This window comes from Antechinus flavipes, chromosome 1, assembly GCF_016432865.1.
Source record: "Antechinus flavipes isolate AdamAnt ecotype Samford, QLD, Australia chromosome 1, AdamAnt_v2, whole genome shotgun sequence".
Classification (NCBI taxonomy): domain Eukaryota; kingdom Metazoa; phylum Chordata; class Mammalia; order Dasyuromorphia; family Dasyuridae; genus Antechinus; species Antechinus flavipes.
The window spans coordinates 277853226-277866140 of record NC_067398.1 but is presented as its reverse complement, the minus strand read 5'-3'; the positions used below and the strand labels follow the sequence as shown (position 1 = coordinate 277866140).

Genomic DNA, 12915 nt, shown 5'->3' with positions numbered 1-12915 from the left:
CGGGAAAACGGGGACATTGATGCATTGTTGGTGGAGTTGTGAACGAATCCAGCCATTCTGGAGAGCGATCTGGAATTATGCCCAAAAAGTTATCAAACTGTGCATACCCTTTGATCCAGCAGTGTTTCTATTGGGCTTATACCCCAAAGAGATACTAAAAAAGGGAAGGGGACCTGTATGTGCCAAAATGTTTGTAGCAGCCCTGTTTGTAGTGGCTAGAAACTGGAAAATGAATGAATGCCCATCAATTGGAGAATGGCTGGGTAAATTGTGGTATATGAATGTTATGGAATATTATTGCTCTGTAAGGAATGACCAGCAGGATGAATACAGAGAGGCTTGGAGAGACCTACATGGACTGATGCTAAGTGAGATGAGCAGAACCAGGAGATCATTATACACTTCGACAACGATATTGTATGAGGATGTATTCTGATGGAAGTGGATTTCTTTGACAAAGAGACTTAACTGAGTTTCATTGGAGAAATGATGGACAGAAACAGCTACACCCAAAGAAGGAATACTGGGAAATGAATGTGTGAACTATTTGCATTTTTGATTTTCTTCCCGAGTTATTTTTACCTTCTGAATCCAATTCTCCCTGTGCAACAAGAGAACTGTTCGGTTCTGCAAATATGTATTGTATCTGGGATATACTGCAACATGTTTAGCATATATAGGACTGCTTGCCATCCTGGGGGGAGGGGGGGTAGGGAGGGAGGGGAAAAAACGAAACATAAGTGATTGCAAGGGATAATGTCGTGTAGAAATTATCCTGGCATGGATTCTGTCAATGCGAAGTTATTATTAAATAAAATAAAATTTATTAAAAAAAAAAAAAAAAAAAAAGAGAATGGCTGAATAAGTTATGGTATATGAATGTTATGGAATATCACTGTTCTACAAGAAACTATCAGTAGAATGATATCAGAGAGGCCTCGAGAATCATACATGAACTGATGTTAAGTGAAATAAGCAGAACTAGGAAATCATTATACATGGCAACAACAAATTTATATGATGATCAATGGACATGGCTCTTTTCAACAATGAGATGATTCAGACCAGTTCCAATGATTTGTGATGAAGAGAGCCATCTATAACCAAAAAGAAGACTGTGGGAACTCAATATGGATCATAACATAGCATTTTCACAATTTTTGTTGTTATTTGCTTGCATCTTCTTTTCTTTTTCATTTTTTCTTTTTGATTTGATTTTTCTTGTGCATCAAGATAATAATATAAATATGTATACATATATTGGATTTAACATATATTTGATCATGTTTAACATGTATTGGATTGCTTGCTATCTAAGGGAGGGGGAGGGAAAATTGGAACACAAAGTTTTGCAAAGATTAATGTTGAAAAATTATTCATGCATATCTTTTAAAATTAAAAAGTTTTAATAAAAAAAAAAAACTTTCAAAGCAGTCCTACTTCTCTGATTCTTGCTGGCCTTCCTTCTGTTCTCTTTTATGAATTAGAAAATGCATCAATGACTTTATTTTCTTTTTCTTTTGGAGGGGATGGGAGGTTACTATATTATTCATTTCTTTCTCTCAAATTATAGAGTAGAAGAAAACAATCCCCTTGTAATAACTAAGCATTGTGAAGGAAAACAAATTCCCACATTGATTAAATCTGAAAATATATTTCTCATTCTGGATCGTGAGCTCATCAGGTCTTATCAAGGAAGTTAAGTAGCATGTTTTAGTTTCAGTCCTCTGGAATTATGATCAGAATGCTTTGAATTTTTCAGAGTTGCTTTTCTTTATAATGTTGTTGCTATTGTTTTCTTGGATCAGCACACTTTACTTTGCATCACTTTATATAAGTTCCCTAATATTTTTGAAAACAATCCTTTTCATCATTTCTATAAAACAATAATATTCTTTTATTATTCATATACCATTATTTTTAGATCATTTTCTAATTTCTAAGTATTCTCATTCTTTTCAATTTTTCTAAAAGTCCTGCCATAAATATTTTTGTATATATTGGTCCTTTTCCTCTTTCTTTGTGGTAGAATTTAGTGACTTTTTTTTTTTTTTTTTTTTTTGCTGAGGCAGTTGGGGGGTTGAGTGACTTGCCCAGGGTCACACAGCTAGGAAGTGTTGTTTATTGTCTCAGACCAGATTTGAACTTGGGTCATCCTGACTTCAGGGTTTATTCTCTATCTACTGTGCCACCTAGCTGCCCTGAATTTAGTGACTTTTTAGACATCATTTCAGATTGCTTTCCAGAGTGACTTTACAACTTAACAGGCTTTACAACTCCACTAGCAGTATTTGTTTTCCTGTGGTTTCTCTAAAAACTGTCATTTTCTGTTTTTTTGGTCAAAATTTTTTGTCAATCTTGTCACCTCAGACTTGCTAAACTTTGTATTTCTTTAATAATTAATGATTTGGAAATCTTTTTCTTATGATATTTAATAGCTTGGACTTTTTCCTTTGGAAAACTGCCTATTCTGTCCATTGATCATTTGTCAGTTTGGAAATAGTTCTTATTTTTCTATATATTGTATATCTAATCTGTTCTACTGATTGTCTTATCTATTTTTAAAACAGTATCAAATCATTTTGATAATTATTATCTTACAGTATGGCTTAAGACCTGGTACTCTCAAGTTCCCTTCTCACTTAAAAAAAATATTATTTCCCTTGAGATGCTTAGCTTTTTTGTTTCTTCAGATAAATTTAATTTTTTTTTCTAGCTTTATAAATTAATCCTTTGGAATTTTGGTTGGTATGGCACTGAATAAGTAAATTAGGTAATGTTGTGATTTTTATTACCTGGATATAGTTTACTCATAAACATAAATATTTCTCCAGTGATTTATTTCTGTTCCTGAGTATTTTTAATTAGGTATGTGTTTGTCTTAGGAGGTAAATACCCAAACATATTATGCATATCTATATTTATTTTAAATGAACTTTCATTTTTCTATGTCTTCCTGCTAAGCTTTGTTGATATATACAGAAGTGATGACAATTTATGTGCACTTATTTTTTAACTTGTAATTGGACTGGAGTTAAATTTTAGTTGACTCTTTTGAGTTCTCTACATAGATCATCATTTCATCTGCAAAAAGCAAATAGTTTTGTTTCCTCTTTTTTTATGATTTATTCATCTTGTGTAATGCCCATATTTCCATAACTACGTCACCTAATAGTGGTGATAATAGATATCCTAGCTTTATAACCAACTAATCAAATTGATAAGAATGCTAACCTCTTTCTATTACATATAAATGTTGGCGCTCAATTTTAAACATACTGTTTATCATATATCAAAGAAAGTTCATGTATTCCTGTGTTTCTAGAGTATTTTTTAAACAGTGAATTTTGTCAGAAGCCTTTTCTGAATCTCCGAATATAATCGTGCCTTTATTTTTGTCATTAATAATTTCTATTATATTTTTGTTTTTACCTGTTATGAATCAATCTTGCATTTCCTGGTGTGAGTCAAATCTAGTCAGAATGTATCATATTTTTAATATGTTTTAACTTCTTGGCTAACATTTTATTTTCTTTTTTTGTCAGTTTTCATTTCAGAAAGTAACCTATAATTTCTTTCTCTATCAGAAAATTAATTGTTTCAGGTATTAGGACCATATTTTCTACAGATTCCTTCTTTTCTTTTTTTAAATTTATATAATACTGGTTTTAATTTTCTCTGTTTGATAGTTTTCACTTGTAAATCCATAAGGGTCCTGGAATGAGGCATCTATGATTTCTGTTTCCCTGTAATAGTGTCTTAAGAGTGCTCTATTCTATATATGTCCTGTAATGGTGTCTAAGAATGCTCTATTCTCTGTATGTTCTTTTAAATGTTGACTGAATTGAATAATCTGAGATATAACTAGATGTTTTGAGGGCAAGCATGTTTGGAGGAAAATGAGATTTTTTTTTTTTAATATCCAGATAGAAATGCTTAGCAGAAATTTAGAAATGTAGGACTAGAACTAAATGTGTAATCAAGTATTAAGTATCTGTTATGCACCAAACACTTTGCCCAGGCATTGGGACATAAATGTACATAAATAAAAAATAAAAAAAAAACTCAAAAAGTTTATATTGAGGAAGACATGTCAGATTATAGATAGAAATACAAAAATCTATAAAGCAAATTGAAGGTCATTTTGTTCAGGAGGATTAAGAATGGACTCAAGTAGAGATTGACTCTTCCATTGAACTTTGAAGGAGGCTTAAGCAATTTCACAGTTGAAGATGAGTAGGTAGGTAAATAAACAAGGATAGATGAAATAACATATAGGAGGAGCAACAGGTCTTTGAGAGGAAGTATAGGGAAAGTCTAATGCAATAGATTTTTAAAATTAGTTGTCACACACTTGTGTGGAAATAAGAGCTAAAAGGGAATATATTATTATAATATGAACTGCCCATAACTTGGTCCTGGCATGTGAGAATTGGTTAAATAGAATGGTGAAGTTAAAAGGTTAAATGTAAATACAAGAAAATGGGGTAGCTAGATAGCACAGTGGATAGAGCACCAGCCCTGAAGTCAGGAGGACCTGAATTCAAATGTGGTCTCAGACACTTAACACTTCCTGGCTATGTGACCCTGGACAAGTCACTTAACCCCAAATGCCTTGTGGGAGGGGAGAAAGAGGGGGAAGAAATACAAGAAAATCAGAGAGGCCAGAGGGTAGAGAAAAATTATCGTTAAAATGGCACATCGAAATCAAACCTGAACAGAGTAGGAAGGAATAGAAGGCTAAAGTTCACAGTGAAATCAAAGAGCATTGTAAAAGACTAAAAAAGTAAAAGAAATGAAAGGATAGATGATTTTAGTCAAAGAATGGAATCTTGGTTTCAAGATCTTGAAATAGTAATTTTAAAAAATATTGAGTACTAAAGTATGACAGCCTTGTCTGTGGCTGAAATAGAATAAAGATCAATCATTCAACGAGTTTTTATTAAGCTCTTGAAATGAATGAAATATTGTATTAGATGTTGAAAATACAAATGCAATGAATAAAACAATCTCTCCTCTCAAGGAGCTTCTGTTTGTCATTAGGAGAGACAACAAGGACTTAAATATATGCAGAATAGGTATTTTAAAATAAATTATACAAAGTTATTAAATATAAGGTAATTTGAGAAGGATGACAGCAGATGAGGAGAGGGTAGTAAACAGTGTTAAATGCGGCAGATACATTTGAAATATAAAAAAAAAAATTCCATTTTGGTCATTAAAAGTTATTTTGGGGAAAGCATTTCAGTCACTGATAAAGTTATAAATCAGATTGCAAACAATTGAGGAATAAATGAAAAGAGAAGTAGAAGCAGTGTGCAAACAGTTTTTTCTAGGAGTTTGACTCTCAAGAAGAGACACATAAGATGATATTTTGAGTGTACAGTAGAGTTTAATGGGGAAAAAATTTAAGAATAGGAGGAAATGGGCATGTTTTTAGGGATAGAATCAATAGTAAAGGAAGAGATTGAAGATTAAGGGATAAGAGGGGAGGTGACTGAGATTGTAATCTTTAGAAGATGGGAATGAATGAGAGATCATAGGCAAATTTAAATGAGTTCGCTTTGGCAAGGAGGAGAGAGAGAGGATGATATCTAAGGGTCTTGAGATGAAGAGAAAACTCATATTTGAATTAATTTTCTCAGTAAAGAGGTGATATCCTCAGTTGAGAAGGGAAGAAAATGAAAAAAGATATGGAAGATTTAAAGAAAGAAAAGTTTTGGAAAAGCTTTTTTAGGGAATAAGAGGACCAACTAAGAACAAAAAGTTAGCATTTTTTGCAGTGAAGGTCAAATTAAAAATGAATAACATAAAATTATAATAAGCTCTGTAAATATGCTACTGGGACTTCCTTTAGCTTAAGAAACAGAAGAGGCAGATGGTTGGAGTATTCCTGGCTTAGTTTTGGCAAGGTGTGAGTGGTGATAAAATGATCAAAGTCATAGGAATCTGGAAGTTCCAGAAGTTATAAGGATGCCACTTCATATACCTACCCATCATAATTCTTTGAGCCTTCAAAGTATTATGACTCCCATATCCATTCTACTTCAACCATTCATCAAGATGCCAATACCTGAAAATGTACCAAAAACAAACCCCATTATTATATCTCAACATATTAAACATGTGACATTCCCTTGTGATTATTCTTTACTCTAAAGCACACCCTAATCATTCAAAAAATATTCATTGACTTGCTCTATGTTAAGAATTATGAGAGTAAAAAAGATATATAACATGCATCCTTTCCTAAGGATATTACCAATCAATTTACAAAAATTGATGAAAAAAATCTTAAATTAAACTCTTCAAATAGATTAATTGAATTTTATTCTTTGTTTCTGCTCTTTATTATGTATGCCCCTTCAAATAAACATGATCATAGAAGTAAAACAAAGAAAGCAAAATAGAAAAAGAAAAGCAATCTTTTTAAAATTAAAACTTTATTGAAATATCTTGATACTTCTCTCATAGTATAATATCTAAGAGTTTTTTGTTTTTTTTTTTTTTTTAATAATAAATTTTATTTTATTTAATAATAACTTCGCATTGACAGAATCCATGCCAGGATAATTTCTACACGACATTATCCCTTGCAATCACTTATGTTTCGTTTTTTCCCCCTCCCTCCCTCCTCCCCCCCCCCAGGATGGCAAGCAGTCCTATATATGCTAAAACATGTTGCAGTATATCCTAGATACAATACATATTTGCAGAACCAAACAGTTCTCTTGTTGCACAGGGAGAATTGGATTCAGAAGGTAAAAATAACTCGGGAAGAAAATCAAAAATGCAAATAGTTCACATTCATTTCCCAGTATTCCTTCTTTGGGTGTAGCTGTTTCTGTCCATCATTTCTCCAATGAAACTCAGTTAAGTCTCTTTGTCAGAGAAATCCACTTCCATCAGAATACATCTTCATACAATATCGTTGTCGAAGTGTATAATGATCTCCTTGTTCTGCTCATCTCACTTAGCATCAGTCCATGTAGGTCTCTCCAAGCCTCTCTGTATTCATCCTGCTGGTCATTCCTTACAGAGCAATAATATTCCATAACATTCATATACCACAATTTACCCAGCCATTCTCCAATTGATGGGCATCCATTCATTTTCCAGTTTCTAGCCACTACAAACAGGGCTGCTACAAACATTTTGGCACATACAGGTCCCCTTCCCTTTTTTAGTATCTCTTTGGGGTATAAGCCCAATAGAAACACTGTTGGATCAAAGGGTATGCACAGTTTGATAACTTTTTGGGCATAATTCCAGATCGCTCTCCAGAATGGCTGGATTCGTTCACAACTCCACCAACAATGCATCAATGTCCCCGTTTTCCCGCATCCCCTCCAACATTCATCATTGTTTTTTCCTGTCATCTTAGCCAATCTGACAGGAGTGTAGTGATATCTCAGAGTTGTCTTAATTTGCATTTCTCTGATCAATAGTGATTTGGAACACTCTTTCATGTGAGTGGTAATAGTTTCAATTTCTTCATCTGAAAATTGTCTGTTCATATCCTTTGACCATTTATCAATTGGAGAATGGCTTGATTTTTTATAAATTTGAGTCAGTTCTCTATATATTTTGGAAATGAGGCCTTTATCAGAACCTTTAATTGTAAAGATGTTTTCCCAGTTAGTTACTTCCCTATTAATCTTGTTTGCATTCGTTCTGTTTGTACAAAGGCTTTTTAATTTGATATAATCAAAATTTTCTATTTTGTGATTGGTAATGGTCTCTAGTTCATCTTTGGTCACAAATTTCTTTCTCCTCCACAAGTCTGAGAGATAAACTATCCTATGTTCCTCTAATTTATTTATAGTCTCGTTCTTTATGCCTAGGTCATGGACCCATTTTGATCTTATCTTGGTATGTGGTGTTAAGTGTGGGTCCTTGCCTAATTTCTGCCATACTAATTTCCAGTTATCCCAGCAGTTTTTATCAAATAATGAAATCTTATCCCAAAATTTAGAATCTTTGGGTTTGTCAAACACTAGATTGCTATAGTTGACTATTCTGTCTTGTGAACCTAACCTTTTCCACTGATCAACTAATCTATTTCTAAGCCAATACCAGATGGTTTTGGTGACTGCTGCTTTATAATATAATTTTAGATCAGGTACAGCTAGACCACCTTCATTTGATTTTTTTTTCATTAATTCCCTTGAGATTCTCGACTTTTTATTGTTCCATATGAATTTTGTTGTTATTTTTTCTAAATCATTAAAATATTTTCTTGGAAGTCTGATTGGTATAGCACTAAATAAATAGATTAGTTTAGGGAGTATTGTCATCTTTATTATATTTGCTCGGCCTATCCAAGAGCACTTAATATTTTTCCAATTATTTAAGTCTGACTTTATTTGTGTGAAAACTTTTTTGTAATTTTGCTCATATAATTCCTGACTTTCCTTTGGTAGGTAGATTCCCAAATATTTTATGCTATCAACAGTTATTTTGAATGGAATTTCTCTTTGTATCTCTTGCTCTTGGATTTTGTTGGTGGTGTATAAGAATGCTGAGGATTTATGGGGATTTATTTTGTATCCTGCTACTTTGCTAAAATTATGAATTATTTCTAATAGCTTTTTAGTAGAATCTCTGGGGTTTTCTAGGTATATCTAAGAGTTGAAAGGAACTTTTGAGATTATCTATTCTAGGTTTTTTTAAATATAGTTTGGGGTGTTTTTTTTTTTTTAATAATTTGGGCAACTCTGGCTGTCTTCCTTTAGTTTATTCAATAAGTAGGAACGAGTAATGGAACCTGTATCTTAAATAAGATATTTTAGTAAATACTTTAAAAACTTGTGTTCCTGATTTAGCTCATTCTTTTTAAAAAGAAAATCTGATCAAAATGGTCTTTAAAAGTATTTTGAATTACTTTTATTAAGAGACAATTCAGGTTAATTTGCTCATTATTTTCTTTTAGAATATAAATCATATGAAACAAATATCTTCTATCACTAATCAAGAACTGAAGATGATGCAAGAAGACCTCAATTTCAAATCTACTGAAATGCAGAAATCACAAAGTACTGCCAGAAATTTAACTTCAGGTAAAAAAAAAAAAAACAAAAAAAACCAAACAACTGATTTTCATATTCTTTCTCCTAACTTATATGTCCAAGCTAAGATGACTTTGAGGTCTTCCTGGATGCAAACTAAATTCTCTGTCTACTGTGTTGTATTGCATTTGTACATAGGAATTTATTAATAGAAAGCATTATTTTATTCCCACTTTAGAAGTGTTTGACTAATGATGCATTTTTCTGTATTAGAAAAGCCAAACTGGGGAAGCTAGGTGGCGCAATAGATAGAGCACCAGTCCTGAAGTCAGTAGGACTTGAGTTCAAATTTGGTCTCAGACACTTAACACTTCCTAGCTATGTGACTTTGGGCAAGTCACTTCACCCCAGTTGCCTCAGTGAAAAAAAAAGAAATGCCAAACTGCCCTTTTCTGACATGGTAGAATTTCAGTGAACTTCTTGGTGAAATTATTTTGTGCCATTTATGAAGACTTAGCTTTGGTGTTCAAGACCCCTGAAACTGGATTTATCTTTATCTTTTTTTAAAACTCTTTTTTAAAATTTCTTTTATAAGAAAAAAAACAAAATAGAAAAATAAAGATAGAGGGGGAAAAAAACCCAAAAACCAAAAACATCATCATGTACCTAGAAGAACATCAAAAGGATTCAAAATAAGTAACAATAAATTTCCATCTCAAGAAAGTTTATAAGATAATAGAACATTGTATTCATAACTGTTCATTTTTTTTTTTTTGCTTCCTTAGAGATTTTCTTTTGTTCTCTTCTATGTACTTTTAATTTTATTCTCTTTTCCTCTTTATTCCCCTCACTTCTTCCACAAAGGCTTTAGTTAAGTATGTATACACACATACACACAAATACATATGCATATACACATAAAACAATATTAATATGACTGACAATAATGTAGATTTCTCTCTTGACTGAAATTTTTTTAAGTTTGATTTTGTCTAAAGTCAACTTATTACTACCTCTATTTTACTTTTTTTCTAATCAATTCTATTCTTCTAAATTCTAAATTCTTTCTAATAAATTCTTTGTGTATTTCTCTTATTATTATTATATTATTATCCCTGTTAACTTTTCTTACTTTACTTCTGCCTGTTAACTTGCCACTCTCATCCTTCCTTTATCTTCTTACTCTGTCTTTTTCCTCCTCCTTTATTCCATTCCTGTTAAGCAACTCACCTTATCTCATTCCCATTAATCTAAACACTCTTCTGTAACCCACTTTATACCACATCCCCTACTTTCCTGCTCTCTTTATCCCTTTCCCATTAATCTACACATCTCATACCACTGCCCACACTTCTATATCCCACCCTATCCTATTCCTTCTGATTTATCTTTATCTTAACTAAAAGTCTTGCTTGTAAAAATTTTAATTAGAAATGAAAATTATAATATACAGGACTGATGCTTCTGTAGTTTTGTCTGTGTATGCCTGTTGACAATTATATCAGTAATGATTGGGTTTAGAGTTGGCTGAAGTGGTTAGGTCCAGCCTTGCAGCCAGAAAGATCTGGATTGAATTGTAGCCTCAGAAAAGTTACCAGTTTTATGATCCTGCCCAGATCACTTCACACGTCTTCCATTTGTAAAATGAGTATAATAATACCACCTGTTTCACATGATTGTTTATAAGGATTACATAAGATAACATATAAAAAGATTTTTGCAAACCTTAAAATGTTGCATTGGTGTTAGTGCTTACTACTAATAGCTAATCATAATGATACTAATAGCTAAAATAGCAATAATAATTGCTGTACAGCCATACTCATAATTAATATCTAATTGCTATTAATGATTAGCTAATAAACAACTATAATAAATGACTGATAGAACTGGATTTCTGCTAGATAGGAAAGAAGACATGGGAAGAATTAGTAAAAATTTGACAAGATAAAAATGAGCTTAGATTTTTAAAAAAGTTATGTAAAACTGGTTAAATTCATGCATATTATTTATGAAATAGACATAATACAGGATTTAATAAATTTGTTGCATTCTATTAGTAAAAATTATTTAGATACATTATTGCATGTAACTAAATATGTTTATTTTTCCTTATCCTTCTATTTTATCTCCAGAATGCAATACAGTATATAGTAAAGCCTTAAAAATTATTGTAATGTGTGGAGTGTTTAGCGTTTGCCATATTTTCATTAATTTATTTGTTGGAATTATCTGCCAGGAAGTAGAGAAGGCAAATGACAACTTTACTGTTTGTGTATTATATTGTAAAATATATATTGTCCTAAATATAAGCAGATTCTCAAAAATGAGATCTTTTTAAACAAACTACATATTGGAATAATTCCTCTAAGCTCACACTTTTAAACTTCACTTATTCTCATAGATTGGATCCCCAGAAGGTCACTACTATTTCTCCTCTTAGAGTTTTATAGGTTGCAGGTAATTTTCTAATAGGATTCAGCTTGAAGCCCCTTTCCATAAGGTTTCTTTGATTACCAGTCATCTAAACTTAAATAGCTTTTGCAAAGAGATATTTACTGAGATATTACAGTAAAGATAAATTGGTACAAAAACATCCTTCAAAAATTCTGAGACATAATCCTTTTACATGTACATGCAGAGTTTGGGGAAATGTGTGCTGAATCTTAAAGAGCACATGTAACAAAGGGATAATTCAGCTACAGCTTGAATAAAAATTTTTTTCTCAATTTGTATAAAATTCTCATGAAGTTTACACTTACATCTGTTATAGCTCTTTGCTGGCTTCCAATGGTTGCTTCTTCTATAGCATCTTACAATTGCTTCTAGATTGTTCTTGGCTGTTGATATAGACTGCCTCAGCAGTGCTATTCTTGAGATGCTGACAACAATAATGATGGGCAATCCAGGCTTTCAGCCTCTTCTCCGATCCAAATAAGGGCCTACTTGGAGTTATTCCATTAGTAAGGAGGCCTGCTATTAGAATGTTTGATTATGAAGTGACTTGTTGTTTTAGCCAATTCCACGAGGGCATGATTGATTCATTTTAACCCAGAAGAAACTTGTGACATCAGGTGCTTTCAATTCATACCTAGTTTATACCTTCTATTGATTCTGTAAATCATTAAAAAAAATCTGAATATAAATCCTCCTGATTAAAATAATATCTGTATGGATAGACACACACACACACACACACACACACACGTTAGGATTCTTACAAAGTGCTTAAGTAAGTGGAATTGAGGAGACAGTAGTTAAATCTAGTTTAGCATTGATTTAATCTTACAACAAATAATGGTTTCTTAGTGATATAATGATTGGTGTATACTCAGTGTGGCACAGGAGCTGTCAAGGCCAGAAAGGACAAGCCCACTAGAAGCTCTCAGAGGCAGAGACAGATTCATTTCATCTTCCACCTGGAGGCTGAAGTTGGCAGAGGCAAAGACTAGCAGCAGGAGTTCTCGGAACCAGGGAGAGAGAGAGGCCTCTAAGAAAGCTAACTGAGTCCATGGAAGGAGACAAGTCTTTGAAGGAGACAGTAAAGGATTTGGACTTTAATTCCTGGCTGCATTTGGGGTGATTACTCTGAACTGAAACGAAGGCTGCTCCCAGAAGCCCTCTAAGAAATCTGCTCCCAGAGAACATTATATTTTAGAGAAGAATATTACATATATATATGTATGTTTGTTTTTGTTTGTTTGTTTCATTAGAATGAAATGACTTGCCCCAGGGTCACACAACCAGGAAGAGTTAAGTGTCTGAGACCAGATTTGAATTCAAGTCCTCCTAACTTCAGAACTGGTGCTCTATCCACTGCTCCACCTAGCTGCCCTGATTCTTATATTCTTTATCTAGACCTAATCTCTCTCCTGTTGCCAAAGGGACATTTTGAACTAAGGCTCTT

The 12915-nt window shown here is 32.6% G+C and overlaps 1 protein-coding gene across 5 annotated transcripts in view; it reads left to right on the top strand.

The window, feature by feature from the left end:
* Positions 1-12915, top strand: part of IFT74 (intraflagellar transport 74) — a 186074-nt gene that overhangs the window by 133604 nt on the left and 39555 nt on the right. For all 5 annotated transcript variants that reach the window (XM_051961493.1, XM_051961502.1, XM_051961486.1 and 2 more), the window contains one exon: positions 8933-9059. In XM_051961493.1, coding sequence (XP_051817453.1) covers positions 8933-9059 — 127 coding nt within the window. The remainder of the gene's footprint in view (positions 1-8932; positions 9060-12915) is intronic.